At 39.8% G+C, this 22,627-nt stretch overlaps 1 protein-coding gene across 3 annotated transcripts; it reads right to left on the bottom strand.

The window, feature by feature from the left end:
• Positions 1-1,888: 1,888 nt before the first annotated feature.
• Positions 1,889-21,905, bottom strand: SERPINI2 (serpin family I member 2). 3 transcript variants are annotated; one of them, XM_084640142.1, is made up of 10 exons: positions 21,797-21,905; positions 20,506-20,572; positions 20,017-20,219; positions 15,945-16,172; positions 13,927-14,121; positions 13,630-13,822; positions 12,625-12,722; positions 11,883-11,969; positions 8,542-8,631; positions 1,889-2,030 (listed from the first exon to the last, which is right to left on the bottom strand). In XM_084640142.1, exons 3-10 carry the CDS (start codon positions 20,201-20,203, stop codon positions 1,954-1,956), a joined length of 1,155 nt encoding a protein of 384 aa, XP_084496268.1. In that variant the 5' UTR covers positions 20,204-20,219; positions 20,506-20,572; positions 21,797-21,905; the 3' UTR covers positions 1,889-1,953. The 3 variants fall into 3 exon arrangements, with proteins under 3 accessions (XP_084496268.1, XP_084496267.1, XP_084496266.1); XM_084640141.1 differs by lacking the exon at positions 20,506-20,572 and having other exon boundaries at positions 20,017-20,326; XM_084640140.1 differs by lacking the exons at positions 20,506-20,572; positions 21,797-21,905 and adding an exon at positions 20,667-20,700 and having other exon boundaries at positions 20,017-20,326.
• Positions 21,906-22,627: the final 722 nt, after the last annotated feature.

The raw sequence follows: 22,627 nt of genomic DNA, 5'->3' as shown, positions 1-22,627 counted from the left end.
TTTCATTGTTCTCAGATCCAAGGGTTTGGGTCTGTGGTCACCTATGCAAATTGGTGAGGCTTTTTATCCAACATTTCCCAGGAAAGAGGGCGTGCAAGTGTTGGGAGGATTGTTCATTGTTCTTAAGATCCAAGGGTCTGGGTCTGTAGTCACCTAGGCAAATTGGTGAGGCTTTTTACCAAACCTTGTCCAGGAAGTGGGGTGCAAGGTTGCCACCATGTCAAGGTTCCTCCCCCACTCTGAACTCTAGGGTACAGATGTGGGGACCTGCATGAAAAACCTCCTAAGCTTATCTTTACCAGCTTAGGTCAAAACTTCCCCAAGGTACAAAATATTCCACCCGTTGTCCTTGGACTGGCCGCTACCACCACCAAACTAATACTAGTTACTGGGGAAGAGCTGTTTGGACGCATCCTTCCCCCCAAAATACTTCCCAAAACCTTGCACCCCACTTCCTGGACAAGGTTTGGTAAGAAGCCTCACCAATTTGCCTAGGTGACCACAGACCCAAACCCTTGGATCTGAGAACAATGAAAAAGCATTCAGTTTCTTACAAGTATCTGGAAGCTGCTGTAGCATTGAGGTGGAGGAAGGAGAACCAGACCACATAACTCGATACTTAACCATTCAGACAGGTCTGGTTAGAAAAGGGCTTCTCAAACTTTTCAAATCTTAATAGAAAGAGTATCTCATGGACCAACCCCTCCTTGCCTTTCATGATCACACAGTCTGTCTCTCCTTCCATTTTTGCTAGCAAAGGTTTCCTAGTATTACTTTTCCATGTATGGAACTTGGAAATATTGATGTAGTTTTAGTTCTCTTTAGTGGTAACTATGTTGTCCTTTTTGAAAATAAATTCTCACACTGTCTATTTTTACTCTTCATTCCATCCACCCCACCCATGTGTTCTGTGTCTGTCAACCGGAAACAAAGTGAACAAGCAACTTGTGACCAGCTTACCTATATGCAGACCACCAGCAAGTGCTCCGGACACTATGAATTGTTCACAGTTTGGGAACTTATGACTATGTCTTTACTGCCAAAAATGGTGGATATTTTTACAGCAAGGTAACTAACAAGTTAGCATTCTCACTTTAAAATCTTAGTGGAGACAAGGCACAGTTAGTTACTGCCTCACTGTATCTACATGAGGTCAACATTATACTATCCCTCACCTTCTTATATCTGAGTAAAAACTAGAGTCATCTCCACTAGCATTTTATAGCAAGATAGCTAACTCACATTAATTTTCTCACGGCAAAAAACACACCTTTTGGCAGTGAAGACATAGCAGTCTAAGTGTTATTAGATCATTAGTACAATATCATTAACTGGAAGGGATAAGATAGAGACCCCAGCAACAAATTGCTGACAAGAGAGAGCATATCAGAGATTAATATGAGAGAAATTGTAAGAGTGCCTGTAAAAAAACACAAAAACATCTATTGTATCACTAACACCACTAGAGTCCTCTTTTGTCCCATAATGCAATGAAAATGATCTTCTCTGGTGGCATGCTAGGGTAACAATCATGCTAAAGCATTAGTTCTCAAAGTACAACAAAAGTGGACAGAGTATTGTCTGAAAATTAATATAAGATCTTTCCATCAGAGGATAAGATCAGACTACCTCTTCGCATTCCAAGAAGCTGAGAACAGAGAGAATTAGATACATGTTGAGAAGTGACTAGATTAAGTATGTTTTAATATACACACATTACAAAGAAATCTTGTTGTTAGTCATCTTAGTATAGGCTCTACAAGGAACACAAAATCATTCTGTCTTTGTGAAGTCAGAAAATCAGCTACTAAGCAAATAACATTTTTATTCTGAAATTTCAAACTTCTTCATGCTCTAGCATTGAAAGAATGAAAAGGAAAAACAGCAAGTTTGGCTGCAATAATGATCAGACTTTAATTTTAGAACATTACATTTTTTCTGCCTTTGTTATGATTATAGTGACTCCATATCTCTTCTCCTTGTGTTCTGAATGTCAGGATTTGCCAGTCTTCCCATAAACACAATTGAACCTAGAAATTGAAAGAATATTACATATGTTTGCTGGTAAGCATTAGTGTGGATTTCAGTACCAATTATTAAGAATAAGAACATAACTTTTTTTCATCTATTCCTACTTTTCTCTGTCAATAGAAAATATATCAGAGTTAAATGTAGTGACACAAACAACATTAAATTCTATTCCCCTATCTGGCCAAACTGATCCTGCAAGCCCTTATTATTTGTACGAAGAAGAAATCCTATGCTAAACATATAAAATTTCATTTATATCTAAGCTACAATTGTATGGCTTGGAATACTTAAGATACACTATTTTGTATCATACTTTCTTTGCATGTACAGTATGGTGTATGTGTAGTTCTGTAACGGCGATTGCTTTTTTTCTTGTGTACCAGAGATTTTATTATGGTCAGTTGTGGTAGAAAGAACGAGAAGTACTTGTGGCACCTTAGAGACTATGTAGTTGGGTGGTCACCTCGCTCCGGCCCTGAAGGGGTTAAAACAGCCCTGGGAGAGGGCTGCCCTGGGGAGCCAATACTAAACGTAGCCGTGGAAAGGGCTGTGGCTTGGAAAAGGAGTGAAAGCACCTGAGTAGTTAGCCACAAGTGTGGCCAGCTCAATTAGGGCTCAGCTGGCCCTGATAAGAGGGCTGAGGTCCAGGAGCAGAAGGAGTCTCACTCTGGCCCTGGGAGCAAGCTACCTAGAGCAGAGCAATAGAAAAGGGCAAAGGGAGCTGGGGACCTGCAGGCCTTGGTGAAGGCCTACAAACGTACTGGGGCTACAGAGGTACAGCCTGGGAATAGGCAGAAGCAACTTCTCCAACCTCCTTGCCAATGATGAGTGGCCATGACAGACTGTAGTCTGCCCCAGTGAGCAGGGGCTAGATGAGGACTGGCAGTAGCCACTGAGGCAAGGTGGGAATAGAGGGTTGGAGGGGAGACCTAGAGTGTGGGGGCACTGCCAGGGAGCAGCACCCCAAGGTAAAGGGGCACTGGGGTCCAGGAGGGACATGGGGTGGGGAGGGCAGTGGCAGGCGAGACACTGGCCTGCAGAGGGTGCTCAAAAGCTGGAAAAGAGCGACCTCCCAGATGACCAGTAGGAGGTGCCATGTCGGTGAGTCGTCCCATCACTACAGATTAAAACCCACTTCATCAGATGCATGGAGTGGAAAACACGGTAGGTTGGTCAAACGTGAAAAGATGGGGGTTGCCATACCAACCTTAACCAGACAAATCAATTAAGGTGGGCTATTATCAGCAGGATTAAAAAAACCTTTGTAGTGATAATCAGGAAGGCCCATTTCAAACAGTTGACAAGAAGGTGTGAGTAACAGTAGGGGGGGAAATTAGCATGGGGAAATAGTTTTTAGTTTGTGTAATGACCTATCCACTCCCAGTCTTTATTCAAGCCTAATTTGATGGTGTCCAGTTTGGAAATTAATTCCAATTCTGCAGTGTCTCATTGGAGTCGGTTTTGTTTTGTTTTTTGTTGAAGTGAATTCACTAACACAACTCACGGACAGGTCATGGGCAATAAAAAAAATTCACGGAAGCCCATGACCTGTCTGAGTTTTACTAAAAATAAGGTTTGGGGGAGGGGGAGCACTAACTGCCAGGAGCTCCAGGCCCCTGCCGCCCACAGCAGCTCAGGGTTGGCATCTCAGAGCTCAAGGGCACCCGCCACCTGTGACAACTCAGATCTCTGGGGCCAGCAGCTGGGAGCTGTGAGGCCCCTGCTACCCCAGGGCATGAGGCTGAAACAGAAAATGTCACGGAATCCTCAAAGTCGCAGAGGCCATGATTTTCATAACCTCTGTGACAAAAAATCTTATCTTTACCCCTGGGTTTGACATTTTTACAGTATATGCCCTATTGTGCCTCAAGTCTCTTCCTGTTACTTGCTGACAGCTCCAATAACTCAGACTACGAAACCTAGGGAATTTTACCCCCCCCCCACACACACACACACACACCGGAATAGTTTACCATTATTAAAGACTTTTTACTTTGCCTCAGGAACGAATCCCTTTGTGGTATGACCTCTTTGTGACTTCCTGCTATTGCCAAAGGCCATTTCAGTTTGACTCTAGTATTATACATAGTAAAATCCCATTTTTCTCCCCAACTGGAAATCTCTTTTTGCAGTAAAGTCACTACCCAGGACAAGTGTCAGATTCGAAATGGAAGTCTGGCTCTGGGGGAGGAAGTCTTTTCACAGAGCTGCCTCTACATCTCCTCCTCAGAGGCTACTCAAAAGGCATTGGTTCTCAGCCATGGCAGACCCTGCTTCCTTGACATTTATAAAACATTAAGTTGTTATGCAGTGTGCTGTGTGCTTAAACTTTTTAAAAACCCAGATAGTAGTCCATTAGTAAGAGGTCATATCTTTCCCATTTAATTAGAGATGTTTACCAAAAATCCCATGTAGATTCACTGGTTCTTTTGCATGTGAATTCACTGAAGATTTACAACTTAGATAACTTATCTTGGATTACAGCATTCATATAAGGCCAGAAAAGGTCCTCTCTTCACATTGCCCAGTTAGGCTGTGTCTGTATTTAGCATTTTTGTCCCCATGCTATTCAGTGTTGTGATACAATGTTATTTATCCAGACTCTTATCTCACACAGCAATTTATTCTCCTGGTCTCAATAGGGTTTTTTTTATCTTCACGATCGCCATGGCTTTTCCTGTTGGCCATCCGTCTCAAATTACTCTCTCAAGTTGATCTAAGGTTGGGTCATTTATTTATTTAATTTTTATTTTTGCACATTTGAGCATCTCTAATTTTATTTTTAAATGGAAATATCTGACTGAGTTATTTACATATTCAGATTCTTCTCCCAGCAGTCTCTGGTTTTCACTATTTATGGGAGTCCTTGAAGCTCTTTTTTACCAGTGCTATATGTACTGTATATTCAAGAGATTGAACCTAATTTGCTGATGTCTGACATGGTTCAGAGTTACAGAAGGTTAATACTCCTGTTACATGTCTGGGACTGGTGTTCATTAACTGTGATGGCTACTGTTCTCCTATCACTCCACATCACTGTAATATCTGAACGCCTTTCTTTAGAGCATTAAGTGACATAATTAACCTCTGTCATGTGTAATTTATTCTCTTTCTCATCTTCTCTCCCGGATGAGTGTTCAGACAAATCGTATGTGGGAAGGGCAGTATAGCAGCCTCCAGGAAAGGGGATTATTTCATCAGAAGACAGGGAATTGATACAAATATTCCAAAATAATAATTTGGCCCATACATCCTATTTAGGTCAGGCATGAATCAGGCCTATATTGGTCTTCAAATGCCTATCATTATGACAGATTTCCTGAAACTCCTTTCCAAAGTTGCTATAACAAACTACTGATTGTGTAATTGTTAAAAATAACAGTAATTTTCCCTCTTTTATGGCAGCCATTACCATCTCCTATAAATGAGTTGTCACTCATCTTAGATACTCCTTTAATTAGAGATTTAGTTTTGACATTTTAATTTCGGCACAGATTGTAAAACAGTAGAGATTTTCATTAAACACATTGTTTTTAAAAAGTTATAGCTTAAAAAAAAAAAGAGGAATTTTCCCCTGGTATTCCCTGCCCCACACACTTTTGTGTGCTGATTGCCATCACATGGCTCTGTAATACAAAATAACCAATAACTGCTGCCATGTGGTAATGAAATCAAAAAGGTTTATTTTGAATGTTATGATTTCCCATTGCATCAATGCCACATGCTTCTTTGATTCATGAGGTTTATGAAATGTATTTGTTCTAAGGAATTTGCACTATCTAAAGGTTAAAATCAAAACTGGTCTTCCTCAATTGACTCCTATGCATAGGTGGGATGGATACATGGTCTTAGCTTTGAATATTTCTGGAAAATAAGTGCTCTATCTGTTTATTTGGAAGGGGTTTAAAGGATCTTAGTTCAGCAGAATCATTTATGATGACCAGTAGAAAGGAAAAAATAAAGAAAAATGATGATGTGAAAAGAACTAAAGCTAAAATATTAACGCAAGAAGCTGACCTAAAACTTCTGCTGGGACCTACTACCTATAGAATTATGGAGTCTATTACTAGTAAAAAATAAAACATTCTTAAAACCAAACTGATTTCACATAACTTCAAAACAATAGTTTGACACAAAGCTTATCTAAAAGATACTTATGGACTCTGTCATGCCCAACTTTTAAATAACTATATTAGCCTCCATGAACAAACTTTCCTCCAAAATCATTAGAATATGGGTGCCACATTCATTCTGTGGAAATGGCTGAATTACATTTTTTTTTTAAATTAATACCTAGGTCAGGGCTACAAAGCTCAGGCAATATCCTGCTCTCAATCAAAACATGTATGTCTAGAAGTTTTGCAAAGGGGAAAAATATGGTACTTAGGTAGTAACTAATATTTTAGTTAGCAAAGTTAGACGTTGCATTCAGTACCACTTGATTGGTGGAGAATGAAAATAATGTTTAGGACTACCATAAATTCAGCTCTTTATGGGGTTCTGTGTACAGAACAGTATCTGTTCTCTGAGCCCCTACCCGTGGGGGGGGGGGGGGGGAGGGAGGTAGAGAGCTCAGAGGACAAGCATTAAGAGACAGGAAATGAAGTGAAAGCACCACATACTCCACTGCTTATAGCAGTGTACTTTTAAAATTGATGTGAATATGAAGCAGAATGCCAACTGCCTTTGTCCAGTCCTCCTATATTGATCCCTGCCTACATCCAACCACTATATTTCTGCTGAAGTGATCAGCAGTTAAATAGTTAATGTTGATATTTATTATCCTACTGAGGTGAAGGGGATACTTTTTGGCTATACTAGGCCAAATTCTGCTCTGTTATGCTGCTGCTAATTGACATCAGCAGTATTGTCAGCTTTCGTGTGATGGGGTTTACAAACCCCTCACTAAGGTGGAGGCAGGGGAAAGGCTGGAGCAGTACTGAACCAGGAAAGAGCTGCCTCTCGGGCACTGCCAAGCATTTGTTTGGGGAAATTAGCACTATAAAAAGAGCTCCAGCAACCCAGGCGGAGGGGAGGAGAGAAATCATTTCCAGGAGGAGGAGCTTTTACTGAGGAGGTCTTGCAATGAATCTTTCTCCCACTTCTTTGAGACATCATCCAAGAGGCAGGGAGAACCATGTACAGGGCACCAAAGGGTTGCCTGCGTGCGTCAGCCCTGAGACTCAGGGTTTCGAGCAAAGGACTGTAATCAAACAGCAGCCACGCCCCAAACTGAGACATCAGGTGGGGTAAGGAGTGGCCCACAGTAAGGTGAACAAGAGGTGGGCAAAGCATAGGTCAGCCTGAGCTGTCTCACTTGGCTAGAATCTGGAGGAGTGAGAGACTGGGTCCCCTTACCCACATAAGATTCACCTATGCCTTGCCCTGAGACGGGCAGGACTAGGGAGTTACTGATAAGAAAGCTGACCCCTCTGAACCCTGTCCCTGACACATTGAACTAAAAAAGAGACTAAAGCAGCAGGCCCTGACCAGTAGACGTGCTGGCTGAATGGACAACCATACTAAATCTCACAATCTTATTGTGACATTGGGTGTTTTCCTACCTGTCAATGGAGCTGAAGCTAGCAAGATGGCTGCCACTTCCCTACAGCCTATCTGCATGTGGAAGGGAAGCTGCCCTGAATAAAATTGGCTTCCACCTCCCACTGTTTTCAGAGAGATTGAAGCTAGGCCTACCAGCATAATGGCTGCTCATCTAAGGTTCAGTGGGGCTCAACAGGACATAAGGACTGTCAGGAGCAGAGAACAGGTAAAGAAAGTAGAAATTCTGAAGAATTTTCAACCAGTGTGGGGTCTGGATTAATAGATTAAAGCCACATCAGGCTGTCAGGCCTGGAGTTTGAAACACATATGTGAGAAGATAAAATGAAGACAGAGAATGGTCTGAATGTGAATATATATGAAATTTACAGACCTTGTTAAAGAGACACAAATTCAAATCAACAGCTTTCCTAATTTCCTTATTAATAGTACTTAGTTTTCTTTTTACTGTTTTTCTTTTTGCATTTCACTTATCTTAGATAATGGTCAGACTATGCAGTGTTGTTGTAGCTGTGTTGGTCCTAGGATATTATAAATACAGTATAGGTGAGGTAATATATTTTATTGAACCAACTTCTGTTGGTAAGAGGGAATCTTTCGAGCTTACACAAGAAGCTTGTCTCTCTCTCTCCAGCAGAAGTTGGTCCAATAAAAGATATTACCTCACTCACCTTGTTTCTCTAATAGTCAGACTAATCAGTTTCACTTTTATTTGTAATGAGAAGTTTCATAGTCCATTTCACTTCCTTGTTCCCCCACACTAGTACAATGTGCGGTCCTGGTTGGGTTGCAGACACTGCCCAGGAATGTTTAAATACAAACAAGAACATTTTTTCTTAATTTTATTTTCCATATTTTCCCCACAAAAGCCACATTTTGGGCTAGTGCTATCTGACACGTATCCCTTTGAAAAATCCCAGGAGAGGGAGTGTAATTGCAATAACTTACCTGTTGGATTATGTTTCAGGATAAATAGGAATGGGCGGTTAGCCACAAACTGGTTATGTGACATGCTCATGATCGCTGCCATCTGCGTGCCTACAAACACAAAGCAATAGACTTTCTGTTAGGGATAAATCCTCTGCCCAACACAAAGCCTAAGCAGAAGGTCTGGGTGCTGGAGGAGTGTCTTTGGGGTAAAGAAGGCATCCTCCCCGCAAGCCAAGGAAGCTGCTAAGAAGCCACCCTATGTGGAGCGGGGGAACGGAGCTACCTGAGGCCAGTGACTGAAACAGGTTATTTTCTAATGTCCAGGGGATTGAATGAGTCACTGTGCAGGGAGCATAAGCAAAGCTAGCCTCTGCACCATACAGCCAGTCACCTCCCCCCAGCATAAAGGAACCACACCCATTCTGGTACCAGAGGCCTTCTGTGGCCATGGAGATTGGCTGTATATGGTCCATGGGCTGGATTTCTACATCACAGATTAGAAATATTAGTCATTCTTACGGAAGAGATTTTGCTATAACAGATCAGACTGTTGTCCCATTATGTCAGGTGTCTAGTATATGGTGTAGTAAGGAGAAGTGATAAATCTATGTACAATGCCTTTCACGGAGACACACACACACACTGGATGAACTGCTGTTCTTGATTACCAAATGACAAACGTATTTTAACTGGATTTTTTCTTTAGTTACAAATCATAAAGACAACTGCACAATTACAAGAACAAATCACTCATCTATTATACAGCTGCTTTGTAATATGACATTTTCTTTGAGGACTTAGCACAAACTATTAAGATAATAACCTGCTGGATATATCTTGAGACTTTACCTTCTTCAGCTCAAGATGTGGCATTTCATTTTAAAACTCATCTGAATGGAATATTGTAACTATATTCTTTAACTATAGTTATTATCTTCCTAGCAGGCATCTGTCAAACTGAAAGCTTAAAATGGCTCATTTAAGCAGTGATATATGTGCTCAAGAACAATGGTTTACCACTGAAAATGGGCTGGTTAAGAATTAAGATATGATACTGCAAGGCTGTCATTAAAATAAAATCAGGTTATCTTCTGTTTCATATTAACATCCTTGCTAGATACAGTAAATCATCTCCATTACAAAGGGCTTCATAAGCAGCCAATATGGAATTTTGCCACTCCTAAAAGCTAGAGCAGAAATTATCATAAAGACAAGATGAACTTTTTCATGCAGTGTAATACAACTTAAGTGCCAACAGGCTGGGCACAGCAGTCTAGCACTTGTTACTATGTGAGGGAGCAGAATTCAAATCCTTTGCTCCTGGGTCAGCAGCAACTGGGAAAATTGAGAAGACCGAGAACTCAACCTTTGCAGAACAGAGCCTTTTATCACTCATTAGCCACTTTGAGAGTGACGTTGATGAGCTCAGAAGGAACCATCTTCAACAGGCCTTAATAGGAGGGATGGTTGTCACAACACTGGTCATTTTGGTGGGGGTAGTTAATGATTTTGAGTTGCTTTGATACGACGATGCCCTCCTCATCACTGTAATATCTGAGCATATGCCAGTCAATAACTGTCCACCAAAATACCTAATGTTACAACAGGTTTCAGAGTAACAGCCGTGTTAGTCTGTATTCGCAAAAAGAAAAGGAGTACTTGTGGCACCTTAGAGACTAACCAATTTATTTGAGCATAAGCTTTTGTGAGCTACAGCTCACTTCATCGGATGCATACTGTGGAAAGTGTAGAAGATCTTTTTATATACACACAAAGCATGAAAAAATACCTCCTCCCACCCCACTCTCCAGTCATCCTTCTGATACAGAAAAAAGTAGATGCAAAAATTGAGAGGGGATATTTAGGCTTTAAGAAACACTTGGGAGGAACACTATGAGGAAAGAAAATGAGGACAGGAACCAAAAAACATAATAGATGGTATACTCGGTGTTGGAGCAACCTCTGACTTCCAGCAGATAGTGTTATAAGTATCATATGCACTGTGTAATTCAATTAGTGTTGTTCAATCCAGGGACAGATTATTTATTAAGTACTTAATATAGAGAACACTTTCAAGTAGCGTGTCTGGGAGCTATGAATTCATTTAATAGCTGCTAGCAAGCGGATTGCTTCCAATATTCTTCTTTACTAAGTGCTGAGTTGAGACACAATGCACCAAATTCTCCTCTCACATACATTAACAAACAGCAAGAGTAACTGCATTATGGTCCATGAAGGTACACGATGCAGAATTTGCTATTATTACCTAACTTTGTTAGCTGTGTTTTTAGTGTGTGTGTTCAAAATCCAAATCAAACATATATTAAATTAAAAACCCCTAAAAATAAATAGTCCAAGGTGTATTTTTTTCCTAGGACCTACATGACACTTAGAAAACAATTCCTGCAGAGGACACCAAATATGAAAATACAGGCTTTGACAGTAGCTTTAGCAGTCACTGCTCTACCCAACACTAGGGACGAGAGGGGTGCAGCAGTGATAATGGCCAGAGACATTGTGCCTGTGAAGGACAGACTTAATTAAAATGCTGCCAGGGCATTTGGTGGTGTGCAGAGCAGAGCACCTTATGACACACAGAGTGGAATGTATATAACTACCCAAAAGCTGACCTGGGAAAGTCTCTGCTGGTGTGGAAGGAGGCTGGGGAGATGGTAACATAGCCACACTCCAACCTCACATCGATGTTATGGGATCCGGGGCCCTGACAGTGCTATGATTCCTTATGGCTTGCATTAAAGAAGACCAAACATGAAATTCTGATTTCTCACTACACAAGGTGCATTGCACTAGATCCTTTTGTCCTTCCTCTAACCCCCTTGCACTCATGCATAGGCATGCATATTTTAAAAATTTGCTTACTTTGGGGGTAGGGACAAGGAAAACATACTGAAAATCAGAATAGGTACAGTGTCAAAAATCTGTTTAAAAACAACAATAGGGCGATGATTTTGCATGACCTGCATTGATACAAAGTTACGAATAAAAATAGTTGCGGAGTCTTTCATTTTGTAAAAGTTGCCTTAAAAATCATTTATTTTGGAAGAACAGGTGCCTTTGACTGTAAGCATACTGAAGAAAAAAATATCACCTTATAGCCAAATATGTGGGTAAAGGTTGGATTTTTTTGTCCGATTATGGGTTGAGGAATAAAGTCCAGACACACGTAAGCCTGTTGCATGGATTTTAATAATTTAATTTGAAATGGAAGAACCATGGGTGAAAAGTGCACCAAATGATTTGCATCCAAAATTTACTCAAGAGCCACTCGCATCAAGTTCAAAATACATTGGAGTGATAAGTGTTTATTCTCCTAAGCAAAGAAAATATTCACATCTTACTTGAGGATGCTGCCGCTTCACTGCCATCTTCATTTACCTCAATACAAACTTTTTGGATGGCTTTAGAAATGTGTATGTCAGATGATTCTGAAGGGGAAATATATAAATTATTACATTTTATATTGAGAGATGAAGGCTCATGCACAATGCTTAACTGTTAAAATCAGAGGACCCTTTCTATGTTCATTTCCTAGTTCCCAGCCTCAAAAAATGCATGTGCGATTTCCACCACCACCCACTCTCCCATTAATGTTTGATGAGTTAAAGGGTGAAGAAACAAAGAAGCAAAGTCTAGGCTAAAGGAGAGGTACTGTATATTGAAAATATAGCATGTACACTTATCTTTAGATGCACACATATATTATTCACGTAATATAAGGAAAATGGTCTTGTCGGAACACTGGGATCTGAGAAATCTAGATCTTAAACAATATTGGGTCACGTGTGTAACATTTTCCAGAAATTAGGAGTCCATGAACTTCAAACCTTAGATCTTCTATACATTCAAGATTACAATTCACTTGCTCCCCACATTTTAACGTGAATCTAAGAATAAGCCACCCTTGTTCTCTGATGTAGAGTGGGGGAAAAATTTTTGTGTGTGCGCACGGATGTGTGTATGCATGCACGTGCAGTTTTGCCTTGAGTATATACCAAAAAGTACATGGTTAAAAAGTGATGACAACTGAAAACAGAGATAAAAGTTTCATAATTGTAATATCAGAATTGTTAATCATTGCACCTGTTATTCCAGAAAGGTCACAGCCGCCACTAAATATCTCTGTTACATTGAGGGAGCGCAGCGTTTCTTGTAAGTTCACTGTCTGTTCTATTTTAAACCTATAGAGCGTATAGAAAAGAGACTCATTGTATAACTATCAATATTTTCCCAGTCAATAAATGATTATCAATAGAAGCAGCAAGCCTAGTGGTTAGATCAGGAGGCAGGAAGATAGAAAATCTAGGTTATATCCCACTGCTGTGTGCTCCTGGGCAAATCATTTAACCTCTCTAATCGTTTCCTAATCGATGTAGTGAGTAAGTAGTTAAAGGCTACTTGCCCACTTACTGTAAAGTGTTCAGAGCTATACGGATGAAAAGCACCATCTAAGGGTTTCATAGTCGTACTATTACTATTTTGCACAAGGGAGACAACGTTTAAAATTATAAAGAAACCAGACATAGAGGCATTACGTGGTCGAAAACTCAAGATGTAAAGCGTCATTGAGAGCAGCTGTACTTACCAGTGGATATTAAATAGCGCAAACCTTTAATTTAACTTTAATTTGTCCATGTAGTGTTACTAAATCACCTTTTTAGATCATTGGTGGCTAAAATAACCAAATGAGGGCACACTTCCAAGCCAATGTTCACGCTCTGCTCTGCCATCCAGGAAACCTGGGTTCTCATTTTGCCAGGCTCGTTTACAAAGAGAGAGTGAAGCCGGTATAAAATGCCACCACTCATGTAAGTGAATGAAGAGTTTTGATCCGGTAGCATTTCACACCTACTTCGAACAGGTGTAAAGATCTACACAAGGTACAAGGTAGTGGAAAATCAGGTCCAATCTGATCCTCTGTTCACTGACACGAATGACAAAATTCCCATTGACTTAAGTGGGAGCAGAATCAGGGCCTGTCGTCAGTAGGCTTTCTTGACTATTTTTGTATTTAATCCCTAATGCTTCCATAACGGAAGATTAGATGGGATAATGAAAAATAAGAATATTGAGAAGTACATTACACACCTAGGGAGGCTTATTTCTACGTCTTCCTCTTGTGTTTCAGCAAACCAGTTTTTTATCAGCTGAGTTGTAATTAGGTTTTCTACTTCTTCTATAGTTACATCTTCTGAAGGAAGTGTTAAAACTAAGCTGAACTCCTTCCCTTTGTAAGATAATTCCAACACCTGGTAGCTCACATTATTGTCAGAAAAATAACCTAGAATAAATACAAAACCATGGGCTTCAGTAAGAAAACTGCAACCACTAAGACAATATATATGATTTTATGGTCACGACACAGACATGCATATTTTACATTACCAAACTTTGTTCTCAGCTGAAGATGCATCATTGGTATCTTAGTTACAGAACCATCTCTCTTAGTAAAATCCATCTCCTGGGTAGCTTCTGGTCTGAACTTCTGTGTCCAGTCTCCTTTGAAGTAAATAGCGTTCACCAGAATAAGCCTAGTAAGGGGACCAAATTCTTCACTTGAAACAATATTTTTTATTTTGCCTATGGGGGGGAAAAAGGACATGAGCAAAATATTCAGACGCTATAAACGCCAGTTAGTCTATCTTAAACGCAATTAAAATGAGCATGCATGTAATATACAGGCTGTGATTTTAAAGATTCCCTGTTACGATAACACTCTGGAAAAAAAGGCTGTTGCACTCTGACATTAGAGAATAGTTTGTCATTATACTTTTGTCCCAGTGAAGTGAATGGGATTTTGCCATTGACATAAATGGGAACCAGAGCATGTTCATTATGTTAGGACGGTTTTGTGTATAATACGGAATATAATACTTTCCTGCAGAGTTCCAGATTATTTTGATATTATCACAGAGCTCTGCTCCAGAATGCAGGATTTATTTTTCAATGAACTTTCATCTTTCCCTTATAAAGAAAACCTTCATGTTATGAATCGAGTGTAAGCGATGTAAGGATGTCTATCTGAGTCCGCAGACAACATTATCTAAAAGGAGGTGTTAACAATGACATCTGGGTAATTTAATTGCTTGTTATTTTAGCAGAAATATCAAGCTAATCATAGAATCATAGAATCATAGAATATCAGGGTTGGAAGGGACCCCAGAAGGTCATCTAGTCCAACCCCCTGCTCAAAGCAGGACCAATTCCCAGTTAAATCATCCCAGCCAGGGCTTTGTCAAGCCTGACCTTAAAAACCTCTAAGGAAGGAGATTCTACCACCTCCCTAGGTAACGCATTCCAGTGTTTCACCACCCTTAGTGAAAAAGTTTTTCCTAATATCCAATCTAAACCTCCCCCACTGCAACTTGAATGGGCTTCTCCACTGTTGTTGAATGGAGCAGCAGATATTAGGATGGGTACAGTGGGGCAGATAGTTGGTGTCAATAGTTGCTTTGGCAAGGAATGAGCCGTTCAAATGCCTTTTGCCTCCAGATTTAAAGTCAGCTCTCCACCTGTCCGAAAGGGAAAGGGGAAGAATTATCTCCTCTCCCTGGTACCAACCCGCTAAATGACTCCAGAATATCAGCAGCCTTCCCACCACTTATCACTCCTAGATACCAAAATCCCCTTTTGTCCCATACCCAGCTTCCAAAACCTCCAGCTTTCCCCTGGCAACTTCTTTGGTTCAGTTATTCGATGTCAATACAAAAATGTGCAGCACGTCAGAGTTAAAATATAGGAGCAGCATAAAATAAATGGAACATTATCAAACAGAATAACACACAGTATACTATATTAATTGGTGAAGGAAGGTCAGAGAGGGCTTATAGGCAGAGTTACATAATTCTGTGGACCCTGTTGTAAAATTAAGCCTGAACGTTTCACATTGGACATGGGGCTTTGGTGTCTAGCTTCTATATTTACTTGGAGTATCAGAGTTTATTTAGCAGCTGTATAGTGTTATGAAAAGTAATAGATTTTACTAACATGTATTAATGATTTACAGTAAATGTGAGAAATGGAGCACTTGTTATTAACAAATTAAATAATCATCTACTTGGCAAGGAGTGATGATTTCCAGCGTCCCAAAACCTATAGCTGTGTAAAAATGCCATACTAAATAATTTTATGAAAAAATGCTTCACATGACTGTGAATCAAAAGAAGATCATTAGAGTTAGCAAACAGCCTGGTATTTTTCTCTTTTTAAGGGCTAGTTGCTGGTCTTAATAACAGGCTATATTGGAAAGAAGGTACTAACTTCCAGATTCCTTCTTGCAAAGTCTCATATCTGTCACAGATCAATGATACAACCACCAACCCGTTCTATATATTTTCGGGCATTAAAGGGGAAGAACTTAACTAGCAAACAGTGATTTTATGAAAGCTGTAGAGAGAGTTTACCATCTGTTTTGTTTTCTACCCAGGTTCTTATGGCCTCTGTGCAAGCTTGTGTGTCTTGGAAATTCACCAGTTTTATAGCAGTCTGAAAAAATTTCTTGTTGCTATGGAGATACTGTTCTTTTACAATGAATCCTTCTTGAAGGTAGAGGGCATTGGCAAGATTAAATGTAAATTCTTTCTTTTCTGTGGTGACAGAGAAAAGTGTCTGGAGCAGAGAGAATTCTTCACCTAAGGAAAATAAATGTTAATAGTAGCATCTTCACTTGAAGAACATAAAGCAGCTGTGTAATAGCATCATTCTCCATATACAAAATGCATTCCATAATCTCCTGAAGGTTCAGGTGCAGTACAACTAAGGCTGCTTTTGAAAATGAGCTGCAATATTCTGATTGTTTCCTTTATGCTGCATGTACATTTGGAAAAAAAACAGAAGATTCAGAGACTCTCCCCACCACCACCCCATCCCCAGAATACAGGCCCTTTCTACCCAAGTTACCTTGTAAAGGTGTAACTGGTAAGGTGATTAGATATTTGTCATAAATATAAAGGGAAGGGTAAACCCCTTTGAAATCCCTCCTGGCCAGGGGAAAGCTCCTCTCACCTGTAAAGGGTTAAGAAGCTAAAGGTAACCTCGCTGGCACCTGACTAAAATGACCAATGAGGAGACAAGATACTTTCAAAAGCTGGGAGGAGGGAGAGAAACAAAGGGTCTGTGTGTCTGTCTATAGTCTATCTTTGTCGGGGATAGACCAGGAATGGAGTCTTAGAACTTTTAGTAAGTAATCTAGCTAGGTATGTGTTAGATTATGATTTCTTTAAATGGCTGAGAAAAGAATTGTGCTGAATAGAATAACTATTTCTGTCTGTTTTTCTTTTTTGTAACTTAAGGTTTTGCCTAGAGGGGTTCTCTATGTTTTTGAATCTAATTACCCTGTAAGATATCTATCATCCTGATTTTACAGGGGGGATTTCTTTATTTCTATTTGCTTCTATTTTTATTAAAAGTCTTCTTGTAAGAAAACTGAATGCTTTTTCATTGTTCTCAGATCCAAGGGTTTGGGTCTGTGGTCACCTATGCAAATTGGTGAGGCTTTTTATCCAACATTTCCCAGGAAAGGGGGGGTTCAAGTGTTGGGAGGATTGTTCATTGTTCTTAAGATCCAAGGGTCTGGGTCTGTAGTCACCTAGGCAAATCGGTGAGGCTTTTTACCAAACCTTGTCCAGGAAGTGGGGTGCAAGGTTTTGGGAAGTATTTTGGGGGGAAAGACGCGTCCAAACAGCTCTTCCCCAGTAACCAGTATTAGTTTGGTGGTGGTAGCGGCCAATCCAAGGACAAAGGGTGAAATATTTTGTACCTTGGGGAAGTTTTGACCTAAGCTGGTAAAGATAAGCTTAGGAGGTTTTTCATGCAGGTCCCCACATCTGTACCCTAGAGTTCAGAGTGGGGGAGGAACCTTGACAATATTCTTCAAAACTGTCAGTGGTTTTAAAACCAGTCTTCTTCCAACCATCCCTGTCAGTGTCGTAAAAGAATGTTTTTGTGGCACAAGCCACCTGCAGATGCAGGGAAGTAAACTACAACAAAAGGGTTCAAGACTGGAAAACCCTAAGGGGGCAAATGCTACCCCCACAAAGTTCAATTCTGAAAGTGACAGGGATTGCTTGTTGAAGGAGTGGGGGTAGAGAGAGAGAAGTAGGAACTCCTCTTGTTCTCTCCCACACTCAAAACTCTCCTATGCATACCTCCTTCACACCCCACTGAAACCATTCTCTCTCCTGGTCCTCTTGAGTGAAAGGTATAAACATATTCTATACAAGGAACAACATGCATTAGCCTACACATACAAGATTAATTCACATCACCAGCTTTAGTGCAGAGACAGATTATGCCTCTCCTTACTCTCACTGGGTGTACCTTACTCCACAAGCAGGGCTAGTGAAATCAGTGGGATTATACCTAGAGTAAGGTACTACTCAGTGTGAGTAAGGGTGGCAAAGTCTGGCTCTTTTAACCTATGTCCTCTTTCAGAGGATAATATTGAATAAGCAAAGCATGAACTAAATATATTTTAAGACAGGGTGAATGAATCTCACTGGTGCACTAATTAAATAGATACTATGAGTTGAGTATTCCAAGTGTCTGACTCTGTATGGCTTTCAGCATTGGTAACATGTCTGATAGAGAAGATTTTTGAAGTCACTTGCACATGCTCAGGCTAACCTTATCTTTGAAAGACACCCTGAGGGAGGATAACGGGTCACCCCTACCGAGTGTAGTTACACTTTAAAATGCACAATGTACTGATTACATGTTTGATTTTTTATAGTTCCCAGGCCAAATAAATTCCTGAAGTAACTCCACTGAAGTCACTTATTATAACAGGGCTGAATTTTGGCCTCAAGGATTCATTTAACTCTATAATTTAATGCACTGCAAGCTGCATTTTTTTACAGGTATCTTCCCTCTTATGTCCCAGGTTTATCTCATTCTATTCCTCTCCTGTTGTGTCACATCTTTTAACAACACGGAGATATGAAATCCATTCAGTGTTGTAACCACCCACTCTAACTAGTTTCTGTTAGTGCCATATTGCATTGCATAGGCATTTTGGAAACATCCCTTTCTGCCAGTGACTGGCAGCATGACACATAGCAGAGGTCAGAGACTTGATTTTCTAAGTAACTTGTCTGTTTAAATATTTTCTAAAAAAATTAAAATGGTTAATAATCATCTTCTTGAATGAATGGATTTATGTCATGCACTGAAGATCTACAAATGTAGCTATAAATGCCCAGCTGTCCCTTGATAAGTCATTATTCTTGGGAGTCTATGGGAAAAGACCATTGTACCAAACAAAGTGCTGCAAAGTAATGTTAAAAATGTCCTTTGCACATTGGATTTGATCTGCAGATCAATGATCTCTATTAGGACAGATTGCATTAAAACTATTCAAAGCAATTAAAATGGACTTACTACATTTCCTGGAACCTGTAATTGAACATGGGCTTCAATTATTTCTACTTCTAGCTGTTAAGAATGCAGTGTTTTTTGTACAAAATGTACACATTTTAAAATAATTTAGCCAACAAATTTTTGTAAGTCTTTTTCACTGTAGAATTACCTACTGTAGGGTTATTTTTGAAACTTGTAATGACTTTCCTATTACTTTTCATTAAGATGATATTAAATATAAATAAGGAAGTGGAGGCCAGGGGTGAGTGGCTGGAGTTGACTTCTTATACCCCATAGGCCAGATTCTGATACTCTTAACTCATGTTTGGGAGCACTGCCCTCCGTAAGTAGTCTCAAGACTTCAACGGGACGATTAATGGATAAGGTGCTATGCAAATTGTATATATAAAATGTATTAGGCCCTACCAAATTCACGGTCCATTTTGGTCAATTTCACAGTCATAGGATTTTTAAAAATCACAAATTTCATTATTTCAGATATTTAAATCTGAAATTTCACGGTGTTGTAACTGTAGGGGTCCTGACCCAAAAGGCAGTCGTGGTGGGAGGGGGGGTTGCAAGGTTATTGTAGGGGGGTACACTCTTACTTCTGTGCTACAAATGGCAGCGGCGCTGCCTTCAGAGCTAGGCAGCCAGAGAGTGGTGGCTGCTGGCCGGGAGCCCAGCTCTGAAGGCAGCATCGCTGCCAGCAGAAGCACAGAAGTAAGGATGGCATGGTATGGTATCCATGTCAGTGACTGAGCTGGCTGCTATGGAAGAACCTGTTCTGAGAACAAGAAATGTCTATGTGATCAGAAAGCAACTGAGGATCAGAGATGGTAGCTACTGGCCAATGTCCTCTACCCTGTTCTGCATCTTAGATATGTCCATTTCTGTTTTACTAGTTAGCTTCATTAGTTTGAGATTGATATTTTATTTACATTTTAAGATAAGAGAATGAGATCTAGCAAAAGGAGCTAGTGCCATGTGACAGTGATATAATCATTCAAAACCCTGACAGTCATGTCATGTGACATGAGCTGGGTACTAAATGCCACTCACCAGTGTGTTTCACCATTATTACACAGCATGAATGACAGTAGATCAAGCGATACTCACCATCTTTATTTCCTTGCAGTTTCAAAGCTTGTCTTATCTCCTTAAGTGCTTTTCCCTTTGCCCCCAACTGCACCGTTCCAAGAAGTAAAGCAACACCAAGTGGTGAGTGTATGATGTTCTCCTTTTTAAGAGAACAATGAAGAACTTGGTAGAGCTCCACTGCAAGTTGGGTAGTGCTATCAGCCATAGGATTAGAGATGGGGCTGCAAGTTAAGGACATTCCAGCTGTAATCAAGAGAAGGCTCTGAAATAAAGCACTTCTCATCGTAGCACAGTTTATTGCAGCTTTTTCCCCTCTGAATGATTGGAACTGAAATCACATTATAAAAACCAGAATAGTGATTTAACTTCATACTACCACACTTCTCTAAGAAGTTACGATAAACAGCATCTAGCTCTTTCCCGTAGTTCTATTGGTCAATTTCTTTATCTCACCCATAAACTATACACCCAGTATAAAAGAAACTTTTTAACACAAGGAAATGTTACCTTTGATCTCTAATAGAATCTTATGTAAATCATCCCGTAAATCATCCCGTAAAGTAAACTTCTATACCTGAAAAGAGGTTTAATCTTGATAAACAAAAACCTATATAAGAGTAGGTTAACGTGAATATTTAAAGATTGTTTGCAAGTATCATTCTGTGTACCTTTGGCATGATGTATGTAGTGTTCCCATAGTAAGTTCACTGTTTACCACAGTTAGAAGTTATCCTTTAACAAGTCATAGGAAGGGAAAAGGAATGTCCTTTATTCTGTGCAATCAGTTAAGTAACTGATCCATTTAATTGATGCTAGCAACGAATATGTACACACAGCTGTATTACCACACTTGTATGTAGTAGAAAACACCATGCTGTGCTTGATTTTATCTGGGGTGGTATATACTATTCTAAATGATCTGTAGCTGTAAAATATTAATCTGAATCTATACTTCTAGCATCTTGAATTTTAGGGTGTTTGGATCTGGGATTTTGAATCATATGAGTACACTGATCAGGGATGAGCTTTCAGACCCCAAAGTGTGTTTGAATCCAGGATTTTGGTGTGGGTCGCTCTTGAATTCCAGGACAAATATTGCTTTAGAAATGTAGCCTCATAATACAAATGTACATTTGAATAGATCTGGTTTTATAAAGCACTCTAAGTCTATCAAAAAAGCATTTTACTAAATAATTAATTACATTCTGGCACTGTAATACAGCAGATATTACAAAACTCAAAATTAACTCACATGAAGCCTGAAATTCAATGGAATCCCTCCTACTCAGGAGTTACCTTGGAATTGTTAAATTCCAGATGAGCAAGCATCAAGGGCAGACAGAGAGAGGATACCTCTAACAACATCAGCATTGAGTATAAGCCTCAATCATGTTAGGAAACTAGAGATTGGAATTTCAAAGGAGTCTAAGGGATCTAGATTTTGCTACTTAGTTCAAAATCCAAAATCCACTGAAAATCACTGGGTGTTTTCCATTGACTATAATGGCTTTAAGCCCTAACATGTTAAGTTGCAGAACTATATTTTGAATTCAGTTACAATTACCCACTCCCTTCCTGTTGAAGTCACCGAAAGCACTTCTTGATTTCAATGGGAATAAGAATCAGGTCTATACTTACTGCTCTGTCCTATCTTAAGAAAGCTATAGCTTAAAGGAATTTGGATTAGGCAATAATAAAAATACACACCTACATCATTTAAAATATTTAGTTTTATACTAATAGCAACCAGCGTTTCCTGTTCCCCAAAGCAATTTAAAGAATTAATGCATATGCTTACCCGGAAAAACAGTTTCACCTCTCTCTCCACACTTCACAGCAACACTACACTTAAAAACTGGTTTGCCTTGAAACGAAAAATAAAGAGCAACAAGGACAAGGACACTACTATGTTTATCATGAAAAGCAGCATGACTAATGTACCAAAACCCATAACAGGTGGCCACAAAGTTTATTATGAAAATTTGTCTTTCTAAAATGTGTCAATATTAATTGGGATGTCTTGCCTTGTGTAAGAAATTAATGGGGAGAACTGTGTTTCAGTTTAATGGGATGACAGCGTAACTCAGAAACATGACCTCAGTTCTAATGTGCCCTTCTGATCCTTTTAGTTTACCTTGAGAGAGTCTGTATTTGAAGCAGAACTATGGACTATGCTCCTGAATTGACCCACAGAAATAATGGTTATTTTTTCCACATGGTTTCACCTGCAAATTGCAAATACATCAGCCATTGTGGATGTATATATTTTAAGCATAGCTGAGAGGGGAAAAGGGATAAAGGGTTACATGTGTTTAGCTCCAGCCTGTAATAGAGTAGTGCAGAGCACTGGGAGGCTCTTGCCTCCACAAGGCACAGTACTGCCTGGAGTTCCCCATTGTTCTGGGGCAATGATTGGGGAAAGGCTCCTTATTCCATCCGCACACATACAGCTACATAAGGGCTGGCACAATTTTAGCCTAAACAGTTTAGTGCAGCAAGCAGTGATAAAATACTGCAACATTATATAATAGATATAAGGAATACATGACAGTGTGGTGTAGAGGTTTTAGGGTGTGTCTACACTGCAATTAAAAGCCTGCGGCTGGCCCATGCCCGCTGACTTAGGCTT

This window comes from Lepidochelys olivacea (genome assembly GCF_965140295.1).
Source record: "Lepidochelys olivacea isolate rLepOli2 genome assembly, chromosome: 9".
NCBI lineage: Eukaryota > Metazoa > Chordata > Testudines > Cheloniidae > Lepidochelys > Lepidochelys olivacea.
Note: the sequence above shows the minus strand (reverse complement) of the source record. Positions and strands in the feature narration are given on the sequence as shown.